General features: G+C 40.4%; 1 protein-coding gene across 6 annotated transcripts in view; it reads right to left on the bottom strand.

The window, feature by feature from the left end:
- The window catches only part of LOC102022204 (transmembrane protein 45A-like), a 94,628-nt gene that overhangs the window by 22,277 nt on the left and 56,145 nt on the right, over positions 1 to 16,206 (bottom strand). For 3 of the 6 annotated variants that reach the window (XM_005386299.2, XM_013515225.1, XM_005386300.2), the window contains 3 exons: positions 4,122 to 4,314; positions 2,612 to 2,818; positions 1,008 to 1,192 (listed from right to left, as the gene is read on the bottom strand). In XM_005386299.2, the coding sequence (XP_005386356.1) occupies positions 1,008 to 1,192; positions 2,612 to 2,818; positions 4,122 to 4,311 (582 nt within the window). In that variant the 5' untranslated portion in view covers positions 4,312 to 4,314. The other 3 variants (XM_013515224.1, XM_005386301.2, XM_005386298.2) reach the window with 3 other exon arrangements.

Below are 16,206 nucleotides of genomic sequence, written 5' to 3'. Positions count from 1 at the left end.
ATATTCCATTCTGTTTACGCTATTTAGGTTCCCAGGAGATGACAAATAATGTAACAAAACAAGTTCTGTATATAACCCGGATAAAGTTGTAATTATCAGTTTTATCACACTACTGGGTATGTATAATTACTTTGTAAAACATTTTCCTCCAAGATAACCCATTAATCTAACCCCTCTTCACAGCCTTCGCTGCGATACTGTCTTCACCCTTATATTTCCCCCCCACAACAATCATCTGCCCAAGGCCCACTTTCTAGTGACTAAAAATCTCTTCCAAAGCATCTTTCCTAGCTGAACCGCACTTTGCTCCCCCTAGACTTCCTGCGCCCCTGTACGCGCATGCTGGACCAGTATCTGTCAGTACTTATAACGTATATGTTCACAACTGGAACTCACCCGTTCAGCAACACGATAAAGTTAAGGAGTTGATGTCATAAAACGAGAAAAGTCTGGGGTTTCAGGCTTAGACAAACCCAGCTCCAGGCCCCGGCTCCATCATTGTGTGAGCCTGGGAGAATACCTTGGACTCTCGGAGTCTTCCTAGTTGTACATTCAAAACAATAACACCTAACTTCCAGATTGCTGTGAGGACAGAATGAAATAATGTGTACAAAAAAATCTAGTAGTTGTTTCTCAAAAAGAACATATTTTCTCCCTTCTTTCCTTCCATGTATTTCACAAGCGTGTTACTACTCTCTAGCTGGTAAGCTGCTTCAGCATCAGGACTTACTCTGATTAAAAGCATCAGCTCGGAGATCTGACAGAAGCAGGTATTCAGGTATGTGACGAAGATGCGCACACCCCGCTTCCTACCCAGCTGCTCTGACGGTGCCCCGCCAGGGCTGCGAGGCTACTCGAGGACACATCACCTTCCGAGAGGCCCACACGCTCACTACGGGCAGCACAGCGGAATGAAATCGCTGAGGTCTGAAACCGAAGCTCCCCATCAGATAAGGGCAGAGGCGACGCGCCAAGATTCGGGAACGTAAGCTGGAGGCCCCGCTCACCTGCCATAGCCAGCTCCCCTGCAGCAGGATGAGGCTCGTCCGCAGCAGCTCCAGGAGCACGTTGTTCCGCGTAAGGAACTCCATGAAGGCAAGCAGGCCTGCCAGAAAGGAGACCAAGACCAGCATCTGGTGCACAAACACGTCCAGCACTTCCCGGCCGTGAGTATGATTTTGGAAGATAAAAGCTAATAGATGGGGAAAGAAACAGTTTGTCTCTTTTAAGTGAAACACAAGGCACCCACCGCCCTTCTTCCTCCCTCTGTTTTCACATAATTTTACACACACACGTGCACAGCTCTTCCGAAGGTCAGGCTCCCCACGACTGTAACAATAATGCATTTTCTCACGCTCGGAGTCGTCACTGCCTCTCCAGAGTGAAATCTGCAAAATGTAATCTTGCTTTTCCCTCCTTCAACCTTCAATCTAGCCTCTAACATACCATGACATTTTCAACTTCGTAAATTTCAAAGCACCATCTATTTCCAGTGATGAATAATAAGCACATCAGGGATGGGGAGCTATAATTACTGTGCATATGCAGATGAGTAAGCTGAAGCCAAAGACTTGCTGAATGAATGCAGCCCACTGGAGGAAGCAATGCATATATAATCGTAAAGGTGCACACTGACAGGTGCGGCCCTATGGAATCCCAGTTCCTAGAAACGAGCTGAGAACTGCCTTTCCGGAAGCAGTAATTAACTGCTTTCTCTCACTTCATGGACAGTTTCCAGTTTCATCTAAGCCTTTTCCTTCAAAGAAGAAAAATGTTCCTTCAAAATACAGCAACATCCTTAGATAACGAGAATCACATTATTAGTGTTTGGCATCTATCCTTTATCTAGCCTCTGTTCTCAAAAAAATTTTTTTTAATTACCTATTCTAGAAAAAAAAGAGAGGAACAAGCAAAAGTTCTTATCTTCAAACGTGGGGGACGGGAAGAAAACTTAGCAAGTGACTGCCTCCTAGTCATCGGGGGCTTTTGTTGTTGCATAAGAAACTTATTTCTTACATGTGCAGTACATAAAAACAAATCATTAAATACTTGTTTACTTTCTCGCCCTATAGTAACCAGGAAAACCAGCTGAACAAAAACCTACTGCTTTTCATCAACCTCTCACAATTAAAACCTCGTCATTTGTAGCTGAATGTTTTGGACCCCACTTCTCATGCAGTGGCAGAGTTTTACTATACTAATATGCTAGAAGCTGGATAGTAGATAAGGAAAGGTGTTCTGCTGTGAGTGATTGCTCCATCTCTGGATATTCTTGGTCCGTTTCTCTAAGTTCGGTTTTCATTCTTAAAAATGGAAAAATTATGATCCCCCAGCCAGCCAGGAGGTGAGGAGCTAATGCAGGTAATTCCTTCGGAATCGTGTGAAATGTGAGTAAAACACATTTCGATGGTGCTTGTCCAGTTCTACTAAATGAATCAGTGAGGAAGGTGGATCTTCGCTCTCCTGCCTAAGACTCTGCCAAAGTGCCTCACTACGACCAGATACATGGCCCTGTAAATCCAAGCTGCATGAAAACACTAAAGACATATTATCAGAAGGGGGACGCAAATGCCACTGGTAGAGGAATGTAAGGAAAAATACTCATACTTACTCTCCACAAATAACGCGTTGGACAACATTAACTTGCTTAAGGAGACGGGAAGTGAGCTGATGGTGAAGCATAAGATGTTAGCCACCCCGAGCAGCCCGAAGAAGAAATACATGGTGCAATGATGCCAGCCTGCGAGCTGGTTCCACTGGCCCTCCTTGTACAAAGTCAGGTAGGGTCCTCCAGAAATAAACTGCTCCCCAGCTATGCCTGAAAAGGAACGAACGTATCACAGTTTGAGCACCGCTCTCCATGATGACGCCAGCATGCATGGCGGCACGGGAGCAGGCGCGCCCAGGGCCCGTTTCAATCCGCGGCTGTCCTGTGTACTTGCTCTCTTCTCTCTCAGCTGTTCCCTAGCAGCGAGCAATGGTAGTGTAGGCTTTTATTTTTCCTCAAGGTTCAGACAACCAAGTTTTGTCAAAAATGACCAAGGTATTCAAACAGCTATTTCCGATCTTCAGTACGAATGATGTCAGTTCAGTTGTCTCTTCCAGCCTAACGACTAAGGTAAATCTTGAATTACTTGGATTTATGGGATCAGCTTGACAGAGGCTGACTGCTTCTTCTTAGATATTACATCTTTGGGTCGCTGCCACAGAGTAAGGAGTTGTCCTGGCTTCTCAATAAAAGTGCTGAAATGTTCTGCTTTCCCTACCTGAAGATCACTAAGGAGCCCCAGACAGCTGTAGCATATGATACAGTCACTTACACAAACAATTTAACTTTCTTTGAGATGTTTCCTTATTTGTTAATCCATTGAATTAATTAATTAATTTATATATTCATTTTAGCAGTGGCAAAGTTTATTTGAAAAAGTAAAAGTGAAGAGTGAGGGAGAGGCACTCTGCGGAGCGAGCTCGGACTGGGTAAAAGGAAAAAGCAAGAAAAAGGACATTCTGGACAAAGCGGCACGGGCGAGCGTGAGGACAGCCAAGACGGCAAGCTCTTCCTGGCGCCTTTAATCCAGTGAGCTTAGCAAGGAAATTTCTCCTTGGAAATGGTTACTCTGTAACTTTACGGTCATAGCAAAGTCCTATTGTCACGGAGAAAGCATTAAAAAAATTTTAATGGGAAGCTTCACCTTGTACAAAAGAAAGATTTTAATGGGACTCTAAAAGCAGAATATTTCATAGAATCCATATTACTGAAGGTTTCCCATGTGCACTTGATTATTTTGGTGTCATTTGAAAAATGGTTTCTAACAGTTTTATTTCTCCAAGTATGAAAACAACCTATAATAACATTATTTCAAAGGTCCCAACACATTCTGTAAAGGAAATTCACCTTGACTGTGTAGGCAAATCAACTATTGTGAACAATTCATTAAGGAACAGGCTTTTGTATGAACATAAAGCATCACTTCCCAAACAAATTATGTCAGATAGACGTTACACTTAGAATATATATAAGAACTACAAAATTCTTCATAGCAAATTTTTTATTTTGTATATTGAGTCTTCTTTTTACGCATGAATATGCCTCAAAGAAAGAACAGGAAAGGCCTACTCACCAGTTAAGGCCATGCTGATTATTACAATTCCCTCCAAAATTTCTATTCGATGGAAAAATGTTTTGGAACCGAGGTGGCAAGTCCTCTTTTGCTTTTTGCAGACATACTTCAAAATACTCTTTGTACTCCACCAAAAACCCATGATGAAAAAGAAGCTTCCAGGAAGGGCATGACCTTTGAAACTTCCCATGATCTACAAAGATAAGAATATACAGAAAGCAGACATTTCATTTTTTGAATTGGCCAAAACACATCTTATTTACATAGATAACCTTTTGATTATTATGGGCACATTGTAGATCCCACTACATATCAACCTCAATGAAAAGAAAACAAAAATTCACATTTGTGGAGTATTTTCCATATAATAAGCATGGTGTCAAGCGTTTTACATGGTATGTACAACCTTATTTTTGTAACACACCCATGCATGAGACAGTATTAGTCCGACTTCAGTGGAGATACTGGTTTAGAAAATTTTATGGCTTTCCCAGATCTCACAAGGATTAGGCAAAACTTTAGTCTTTTTAACACAGAGCTGAAAAGGATTTCTTTAAAAGGCAGTATGTACCTTAGCATACAGTTGACCTTTAATCGTATTTAAAGCTAATGTAAAAGTTTGCTCCATATATTTAAAACTTGAAGTAACGTGAAACTGCCTACAAACGAACGTTTTAACTAGATAATTTCAAAGCACCCAACATCATATTGGGAAAGAGACCATGAGACTTTTGCATGTGCTCCTTCCCACACTGCCCGAGCCTCTCCTCCTGTTAGACTGGAACTGTGTTGCTAAGTTCAGGCTAATGCATTGAGTCACTTCTAGCCTGAGTCTGTTAGGGCTCTGTGACTCTCTTTCCTCTCCCTTCTCCTGTCTTGGCATCCTTGGTGTAGTATTATCTCCAACACAAAGGATAATTATGCAGCCTGCTTCAGAATTGGCAAGGAACAACACCTCATTGTGCTAACCTACTGAAACTGTGAAGTTTATTTTTCAAACACCTTAGTCCTTAGGCAGATGCACGCCAACCAAGCTATACTGCAAACTTTGTTTACACTGTATCACGTGATGGGGTCACCTCTGACTGATAACCAGACAGACCCTCCATGCTGGGTCAGTGACACAGAAAGCCACTCTTGAATTATGGGAGTTTCTAATGATACAAGTAGCACCTTGTTCAAACATACGAAACCATTAACAGAATAACGAAGAAGGGTTAAGATCATTTTTGTTGATTTAACAGTAGGTCAGATCCAGGCAAATACACGAAGGGTCATTTCAAGATTCCCCCGGCCCGGCAGACTTCTTACCTCCTTCAGTGAGCACAGCGCCTGTTTCAGGCAGAGCACTTTAGGTTACCTTCAAGGTCCTCTGATTTGAAGGTAAACTTCCAGAAAACTGTGCAGTTAACCCAAACACCAAGAGCCTCAAATCACAGTCAGCATCCCAGACGCTCATTTCAGTGCTCCCTTGAACCACGCAACCACCCAAAAGAATCGAACTGAATAATCCCTAAGTGCTGGGCGCAAGTTCTCACCCTAAACCTGGCCCTAGGGGTTGGGCTTCGGTCACATCCTTTAACTTTTCTTATCTTTAGTTCTTTTTTGTTTAAGAGAAAAAAGATAAACAAACAATGAAACCTAGTTTAAAACAGGTTAGCGGGACAGTTACAATAGTTGATACAGTGCGGGTAGCTGTCTGCCTCGTAGTTAATCGGAGTACAAGATACAACTTTGGGGCTTAGTGAAGAAGAGGAGGCCATGGGCCTGGTGGTACCTGGAGTTCTTGCTCTGTCTGATTCATGATCCCAACCACCACCTGTATCACAGTCACTGAGTCTACCTGTTTGTTTTGATGTAGGAAACCCCGTAAGATTGGTAGATACTTCTACATGGGACTGTAAACTTTTTGAACTTTCCTGAAAAACAATTTTATATGATTCTAAAAATCTTTAACATTTTACATTCCTTTGTACAGGAAACTAACCTGCAGGAATTTACCCTGCAGACATACTTGGAAATGTACACATCAAATTAAAAACAATATATATGTCAAAAATTAGGAGAATGAATAAATGATTTTGTAGCTACTACAACATAGTTTTAAAATGTTTTTAATGATAAACATATATGTAATGACAAGAATAGGTTCAAATTAGGGGCAGAAGCTTGAACTCAGACTGAGGAGGTCTTTCTTTTTTGTTCTTTTATGTCTTTTTGAGACAGGATCTGGCTATGCAGTTCAGGCTGGCCTTGAGCTCACTCTGTAGTCCAGGTTAGCCTCAAACTCACAACAATCCTCCTGCTTCAGCCTCCCAAGTGCTGGGATTACAGGCATGCACCACCATGCCCAGCTATACTGAGTAGGTCTGAATGCCAACTTTATCATTTACTAGCTACATGGTTTTTAGAAAGTTATTTAACCTCTCAGCTTCTAAATCTCCTCTTCTGTAAAACGGGACAAATAATTTTTCCTTCATAAAGTTAAAAGGAGTTACTCCAAAGCAAAAAACATACAGAACTACTGAAAAAGCTCATGTATCCTCATCCCACCTCAGACTACTGGAGTAAAATCAAACAAACAAGGCACTGGACACGAACTACAAAAGCAGCATCTCTATACAGTTAATTTGATAATCGTTCACGTGACACCTACGATGCTTTGTGCAGTAACCATGGAGGGCCACTGGGCCTTCTGTGGTCATTTATTCCTTTAATGAAATTAGAGAATAAACTCCTAGAAAAAAGGAATAATAAACCTATTCTATTCCCACTGGAACTGAAGTGGGTAGTGTATATACCATTAAATTATAAATTAGTAAGTTTTTCTTATAATACAAGGTCCTTTACTTAAGAAACATCTCTGATGTCTCAAAAAGCACCTCATACTCAACATACCTAAAAGTGAACTGGAAGTGAATGTTTCATTTACAACCCACCGCCAGAAAGTAACTTTTTCCAGTTGCCTGCAGAGTGATTTGTATTTGACAATACTGTACCATTCACCTACTTGCCCAATCCAAGATAGGAAGCCATCCTGGGGTATGGCTATTTCCCTAAAACTAGTCATGGAGACTTACTGCCTTTGCTCCTGGCCTTAACATTCCCCTGACACAAACTTAGCTGACTTCCTTCAACCCGCTTCGGTTTCATCTGTTTGTTCAAAGTTTCTCTGACACCCAAACAGGGGAGGCTGCTTTCGCACCCGCTCCGGGCACCCGGTCCTCCTTCGTCTCAGTGCCCTCTCTGCATGATTAGTTACAGAAGATTTGTCCCTTTTTTTTGTCTTTCGGCCGCTATGATCTCAGCATATCATCAGAGCTGTACAGAAGTTAACTGGGGCTTTTCAGAAGTTAGGGACCAGGCCATCTCTAGCTTTTATTTTGAGGCCCAATGTATACTTTAAAAGGAAAATGCCAAACAAAGTTGCAAAAATTATAGTTACTTTTAAATGTTAGAGCTACCCACTTACTACTTGCACTTTTAACACACAAGTAAAACATTGCTTATGTCATGCATAACTTTGAACCGAGGGTCCCTCCTGAAGGCATAGCTCCTACCATCGCCAGGATCTGCTGACAAGAGCCTGCCGCCTCACACAGAAGAGGAAAAACATCTCAGCCCGCCTACCGGAACACGGTAAGGAAGTGAACGACAGGGCAAGTTTTTAGTGAAGGATGTGAGGGGATCCGAGTGGAGAAAGAAGCGAGCATTTTCCCGCTTTACCCATACAGCGTGCATATTTGGCCTTTCAAGCTGAGAGTGGGACGGCTCAGATCTGTCCATGTGAGACTCAAACAAAACAGAATCAGAGAAGGCTCGGCATCTTTGCCTAGCTCAGAGACTCAACAAGGCCACTTATTCCTCGCAATACAAATGGCGTTAATTTTACTTCGTCTTCATTGTGGATAGAAAATATGGCACACCATCAAACAGCATTTCACTCTGACCTTTTAGAAATCATTGTCCATCCATCAGTCTATCACTACCTGCTCTACTAACCCAAGTAAACTAAGAGACTTTGCTGAGCTTTAAACTCAAACAGCATTCCCTTCGCACCCACAAAGTAGAATATTGCCAGGCAGCCAGCAAAGACCCTGGGGAAACAACAGGTAGGAAACCGAAAGATTATTCCTCAGGAATGTCTTATCCAGTTCTACGCACAAGATTACACACTTACCTCCAGAAAAGTGTCCATCCTTAGAGTCAGACTCTTCCCCAGTCCAAATAAACCTATCATTCCAATCATACCAAGCATCACCTTCTCAGATGAAGACAAGAAAACCTTCTGATATTCCCTCTGGCCCCCTGTTGCTGAGATAAGTCTGCTGGGCCACACAGACAGACAGACACACACACACACACACACACACACACACACCCATAGAATATTTCTAAACTCCAGCATTTAGAAATATTGTTAGGTAAAAGCCCAAGATCTAAAAGAAGTGTTAGGTGCTGATTTCCCGGTGTTGTACCCACACAGACTACAGACCAGGTCTATGAAAGAGAGAACTGAAAATAGCCCAGAGAACGACATTCAACAATCTCCTCAGTAGAATCTAAACAGCTAATTTCAATGTGAAATGAAAGCAGCACTGTGAGGAGAAGAAGCTCAAACTAGAATTTTATCTTGAGCCATCAACACACCCAACAGTGCTACATTTCAAGTCTTAATGAGTGACTCATGGTTCAAAACAGATTTTTAAATTCTGACAGAGTAAATAAACTTGTACTATTTCTTTACTATTTTACCATTTGCCTCATTAACAGCAAAGCATATACCGGCACATGTAGCTTTAAAATTTTTTGATTATCCATCATTTCATACCAATACTTTTCCAAATTTCAATTGTTTCAAAATAATTTTCTTATGCTCTCCTTACCTTTGAAGTTCCTCAATGTCAAGTCCAACCCAGATCCCTTCTCTTAAGAATTTATACTGGTTTTAGAAAAGTAGATTCTGGCTGATCCTAAATCTAAATCTACTTCCTCCTCATCCTGTAAGACTAAACTAATGTGCTCACCTCCTGAACATGAAGTCAAGCTGATAAACTTTCACACGATATCGCAATATATTTAAATCCAGTGAACACACCCTCTTCAGCATCGTGTCTCTTCATCTGGCTGTTGTGCCATAGGTAGTTTAGGCAGTCCTCACCACGCTATCCCACACACCAAGGTACGAGCCCCAGTCATGTGCCACCGGCTCTGAGAAGCAAAGTCAATGGTGCACATTACTCTTTTTATGCCGATCAAGATGGGCAGCAATAATATGATTGATATATGTTCTAAGACAATAAGCCAGTTCCTGTCATACAGGGAGATTGCCACAGGATTCAGAGTTGAGTCATAGTCAAAACTGAAGTTATAACAGAAGGTCACAGCACAAACACGCTGATCTCATTTGGAACCACAACCTCGTCCTTGTCTGCACTGTATGGTAGGAACTTAGGTACCTGAGGGACCCGTTGGACAATAGACACTGCCTCTGCCTGAGCAAATGTAATGAATGGAGAACCACAAAAGCAGAGATACTGAGGTGTAGCCCTGACTAGCAAGCTGATTGCAAGTTCTTTGAGAACTGTTAGCAGGACTTGCTCACGTAAATGGGAATACGGTTCTCTCTGAGAAAGGCGTGTGGTGGAGCTAACTGTAAAACAGTGCAGAGGCTGAGGAGCCCATGATGACCAGTGAACAGTGGAAATGCAGCATCACAGCAATGGAGAGTGTCCCAAATAGAAGTAAGAATGCTGAAACAAGAGTGCGGCTCTGCGAGAGGGCTTCTCAATCACGCGAAGTCCAGTCCCACCCATCATCCCACTGGGAGGAGGAGGAGTGTCCCGCTGCACACTATACTGCCAAGATGCAGTATAATTTTATTTGAATAAAAACATGTTTTGATCTGCATTTCTCTGGTGATTAGAAGTACTGTGCATTTTCTCATATACCTGTGGGCCAACCATATTTTTCTTTTTGAAAAATATACATAGACCTTTTGCCTATTTGTTTAACCAGATTAGTTTCTGTTTTGTTTTGTTTTTACTGTTGAGCTGAGTTCTTCATCTATATTGTATATTGTCAGATACATGATTTGCAAATATTTTTGTCCACCCCAAAGGCTGTCTCTTCATTCTTGATTGTTTCCTGAGGTGGACTGGGGATATAGCTCAGTGGCACGAGTGCCTGCCTGGCAAGCCCAAGGTTGTGAGTTCGATTCCTGGTACCAAAAAAACAAAACACAAAACACAAAAAACATGCAGTTGATTGTTTCCTGGGCTGGGCCAAAGTTTTTAGCTTGATGCTATTCCTTTTTGCTTTTGTCATCCATGCTTTTGGGGTTTTACCAAAAAATCACTTTACCCCAGTTAAAGTGCTGTTTTCAAAGGGATATTTTAAAATAACAAATGCTTGTATGGATGTAGAGAAAGATTAACTCTTATACACTGTTGGTGGGAATGTAAATTAGTGTAGCTATTATGCCAAATCACATGGAGGTTCCTAAAGAACCTAAAGATATAATCACTAGATGATCCAGCAGGCCTATGATTGGTTATACATCCAAAGGAAGCAAAGAGATATCCACACTCTCAGTGTATTGCAGCCAGCCTTATTCATAATAGCCAAGGTATGGAGTCAAGATGACTGGATTTTTAAAAAATGAAATATCATTTAGATGTAGAAAAAAAAGTGAAATCCTTTCCCTTGTAGCAACATGGATGAGCTTGGAAGACATTAAGTAAAATGAGACACAAAAAGAAAGACACTAGTCAGGCGTGGTAGCATGACTACAAGTTTGAGTTCAGTCTGGGCTACATAATAAGTTCAAGGCCAGCCTAAACTACACAGCAAGACCCTGTCTCAAAAAAAAAAAAAAAAAAAAAAACAAGGCTGCTGCCCCTCCCCTACAAGCTTGGGAGGCAGGCAGAGACCTGGAAAGCTTCAGAGGCCTGGGGCCCACTGCCCGCCCCTCTCCCCCCACTGGAGCTGAGATGAACCTTGGAGAGCCTTGGGACGCTTCCCCTCCTCCACCAGCTTTGGAAGCCAGGCAGAGTTCCAGACAGCTTCAGGAGCCTGGGGGACCACTACCTGCTGTTCTGCCCCTACTGGAGCTGAGCAGAACCTTGGACAGCTTTGGAAACACCTGTAAGCTGGCCCTGCCTCTGCCCCACCAGCTTGGGTGTCAGGCAGAGCCCCAGACAACTTCAGGGGCATTGGGTGCCACTCCCTGCCCCCACCCTGCACCATTAGGGGAGCTAAGCTGAACCTCAGATAGCTTCAGCAGCTTCAGTGACTGAGTGGGGAAACAGGGATGAAACCCAGACAGCTTTGGGAACCCCTGAGTGGGAGCCAAGCTGAGCCCCAGACAGCTGTGGGAGCACTAGGGATCATACCCCACCAACAAACACCACTGAGGGAGCCACACTGAACACTGGTGACCTTTGGGTCCTTCTCTGCCACTCTGCCATCCACACAGGAGTCAGGCTGAGCTCAGGGAACCTCCAGATCTCTGAAAACAACAAAACAAAGGAGCAAAATGCAATCATAGACCTCCAGTCCACCCAGAATGAGTCCAGGAGACATGACACAGAAGAGTTTGGAAGTCATACACCTGAAATTTCTAAAATGATAGCAGCTGAAGAAAAGAAACAACTCCATCAGGCCATAGAAGACATCAGATCAGAAATAATCTCTGAGGTTAAAAAAAATAATAATGACAACAATAATGAAATAGTTGCTTAACACATCTAAAGAAGACATAAGAAAGAAAATACAGGAGCATAGTAAATTAATGGAAACCTTGAATGAACAATACAGGAAAGTAGTGGAAAGAAGTGGAATCCATAAAACATATTTAAACAGATGCAGGAAACTAAAACTTCCACTGAAAGCTGGCAAACCGCTTGAACAAAGCTGAAGATAGCTGAACACAGCTGTCAGACCTTGAAGACAGCATTGCTGTGAATGACCATGAAAAGAATGATCTCTTAAAAAGAAGAAACAAAGAAGTAACAATTCAACAGCTGCAAGACAAAGCAATGAAAAATAATGTAAAATTAATAGGTATCAATGAAACATCAGGTGTCAGCACAAAATGACATAAAAAGACTATTTGTGGAAATATTAGCAGAATATTTCCCAAGCATGGAAAAAGAATTGGACATCTAGGTAAGTGAAGCATATAGAACTCCAACTAACCATAAACAAAATAAATCTACACCCAGAGAGATAGTGATCAACATCCCAGAAATTCAACCAAAGAACAGAACACTAAAAGCTGTTAGAGAAAAGAAAAAGATCACCTATAAAGGAAAGCCCTTCAGAATCACAGCAGATTTCTCAACACAAACCATCATGCTAAGAAAAGCTTGGAGTGAAATGTTTCAGGTCCTGAAAGAAAACAACATCCAACCCAGACTGATATACCCTGCAAAACTATCCTTCAAAATTAATGGAGAAATAAAATATTTCCACTATAAAGATCAACTGAAGAACTTCATGAGTGTCAAACCAATCCTACAAAGAGTACTAAAGGTTATTCTAGAAAGAGACAAAAAAGACCACAACTTTAACAACAGTAGTAACAGAAAGGAACCACCAAGCAGAGCAAGCAATTAAACAGAGGGAAACAAGAGGAACAAACAGCAGGAAAACAACATGGTAAAGATAAGCCAGTACATATCAGTTATAACTGTTAATGCAAATGGACTCAATTCACCAACCAAAAGAAGCAGACTGGCAGATTGGATCAAGAAACAAAATCCAACAATATGCTGTATACAAGAAACACATTTAACACAAAAGGAAATTCATAGACTGAAAGTCAAAGGATGGAAAGTAAAACTCCATGTGACAGGAACCCAGAAAAAAGCAGGTGTAGATATTCTGTTTGCAGACAATAGGAACTTCAAACCAAGAACAATTAAAAGGGATAAAGAAAGTCACTACATACTTGTGAAGGGAAAATTTCAAGAGGAAGAGAGATCATAAACATCTATGCACCAAGCACAGGAACACCCAACTATGTAAGACAAATTTTAACAGACATGAAAAATGAAATAAGTAGCAACACAATCATAAAAAGAACTTTAACACACCATTGTCACAAAGAGATAGATCAACTAGACAAAAAATTAGCAAGGAAATAACAGAATTTAACCAAACCCGTGAACAAATGGACTTAGTAGAACTTTACAGAGTGTTCCACCCAACAGCATCAGAATACACATTCTTCTCAGCTGCACATGGGATGTTCTCTAAAATACACCATATACTGGCACACAGAATATGTTTAAGTAAATGCAAAGGAGTTGAAATTATCGCATGCACACTATCACACCATAGTGCAATGAAATTGGAAATTAAGGACAAAATAAATCACAAGAACTCCATAAACACATTGAAATTAAACAGCACCCTCCTGAACAATCAATGGGTCACAGATGAAATCAAACAAGAAATTAAACACTATGTACAATCAAACAAAAATGTAGATACAAGGAACTTGTGGGAGGCAGTTCCCTTAGAGGGAAATTTATAGCAGTGAATTCCCACCTCAGGAAAACAGAATGAGCACAAAAAAAACAATTTTATGTTGTACCTCAAGCTTCTAGAAAAAGAAGAACAAGTCAAACCCAAAACGCAGAGAAGATAGGAAATATTAAAGCTCAGGGCAGAAATTAAAGCAATGGAGACTAAAAAAAAATACAAAGCATTAATGAATTGAAGAGTTGGTCCTTTAAAAAAATAAATAAAATTGATAAGCCCCTAGCCAACCTTATTTTAAAAAGGAAAGAAAAATTTGAAATACATGCAATAGGAATGAAAGAGATGAAGTCACTACAGATCCTCTAGAAATTCAGAAGATGATCAATACCTACTTTGAAAATCTTTACTCTCACAGTATGGAAAACACAGAGGTAATGGACAGATTTCTAGATACATATGAATTACCAAAGCCAAATGAAGAAGATATAAACACCCTGAATAACTCTATATCAGCAAGCAAATTGAAAATGTAATATAAAAACTTGCCAATGAAGAAATGCCCAGGTCCTAATGGATAAATAGCTCAGTTCCACAAGAAATTTAGAGAAGATTTATCATCAATTCTTCTCAAACTCTTCAATGAAATTGAAAAAGAAGGAATTCTCTCCAACTCATTCCTGGAGGCAAGTACTATCCTGATACCAAAACCAGAGAAAGACCCAACAAAAAAAAAGAGAACTACAGGCCAATCTCCCTAATGAATATAGATGCAAAAATTCTCAATAAAATACTAGCAAACAGAATGCAACAAATCATCAAGAAGATTATACAACATAACCAAGTGGGATTCATTCCAGGAATGCAGGGATGGTTCAATATACACAAATCACTTAATGTGATACATCATATCAATAGAGCCAAGGACAAAAATCATATGACCATCTCCATCAATGCAGAAAAAGTTTTTTATAAAGTCCAACACTTATTCATGACAAAAACCCAACAGAAAATGGCATAAATGGACTTTATCTCAATCTGATAAAAGCCATCCATGACAAACCAACAGCTAAAATTATATTAAATGGTCAAAAACTGAAAACTTTCACTTTAAAATCAGGAACAAGACAAGAATGTCCACTGTCACCACTGCTATTCAATATAGTTCTGGAAATATTAGCCAGAGCAATTAGACAAAAGAGAGAAATAAGAGAAATAAGGATAGGAAACAAAGAAGTGAAATCATCATTATTTGCAGATGATGTGATACTCTCCATAGAAGACCCCCAAAACTCCACAGAAGACTTATAGATTTAGTAACCAAATTCATTAGCATAGCTGGATACAAAGTCAACACACAAAAATCAATAGCATTCCTGTACAAAAACAACACAGACTGAGAGATTAGTGTAAACACACCTTTCATAATAGCCTTTATAAAAATGAAATCCTTAGGAATCAATCTAATAAAAGAAGTAAAAGATCTATACAGTGAAAGTTGCAGTATTCTGAAAAAAGAGATTCAAGAGGATTTCAGACAATGAAAAGATATTCCTTGCTCATGAATAGGAAGAGCCAACATTGTGAAAATGGCCACACTCCCAAAAATGTTGTACAGATTCAATGCAATCCCAATTAAAATCCCATTAGTATACCTCACAGGTCTAGAGAAAACATTCCAAAAATTCATCTGGAACCAGAAGAGGCCTAGAATAGCAAAAACAATCCTGGGCTACAAAGGAAAGGCAGGAGGCATCACAATCCTTGACTTGAAATTGTACTACAAACCTACTAGGTAAAATCAACATGATACTAGCAAAAAAACAGACCTGAAGATCAATAGAACAGATCAGAAGATGCAGACACAACTAGAAACACACTCATCCACCTTATCTTTGGCAAAAGGTCCAAACAGTTCACTGGAAGAATGATAGCCTCTTTAATAAATGGTGCTGGAAAAGCTGGCTTTCCACATGCTGAAGACTAAAACTAGACCCATGTCTATCACCATGCACTAAACTAAAGTCAGGATGGATCAAAGATCTAACTATGAAAACAAAAGCACTAAATCTACTGGAAGAGAAAATAGGTAAAAATCTCAAAGACACAGGGGTAGGCAGAGAGTTCATGAACAAAAACCAAACTCACAGGAAGTACTTCAAAGAATCAACACCTGGGATTTTATCTTATTGAGAAGTTTTTACACATGAGAAGACATCAACAACGGACTAAAAAGAAAACCCACAAATTGGGAAAAAATTTTAGCTAACTGCCCCTCAGACAAAAAGGAATTCCATCTAGAACATATAAAGAATTTAAAAATATCAAGCCCCCAAAATTCAAAGACCCAATCCAAAACTGGGCATCTGAGATGAATACACACTTCTCAGATGAAGAAATACTAATGGCAAATAAATATATGAAAAAACATCACTAGTCATTTGAGAAATGCAAATTAAAACAACACTGAAATTCCATCTCACCCCAGTAAGAATGGCTATCATCAAGAAATTGATCAATGGCAAATGCTGGAGAGGCTGTGGGGAGACAGGGACACTTCTCCACTGTTGGTGGGAGTGTAGACTGGTGAAACCACTGT

The sequence above is a fragment of the Chinchilla lanigera genome, unplaced genomic scaffold, assembly GCF_000276665.1.
Source record: "Chinchilla lanigera isolate Chin_1 unplaced genomic scaffold, ChiLan1.0 scaffold00026, whole genome shotgun sequence".
Classification (NCBI taxonomy): Eukaryota; Metazoa; Chordata; class Mammalia; order Rodentia; family Chinchillidae; genus Chinchilla; species Chinchilla lanigera.
Note: the sequence above shows the minus strand (reverse complement) of the source record. Positions and strands in the feature narration are given on the sequence as shown.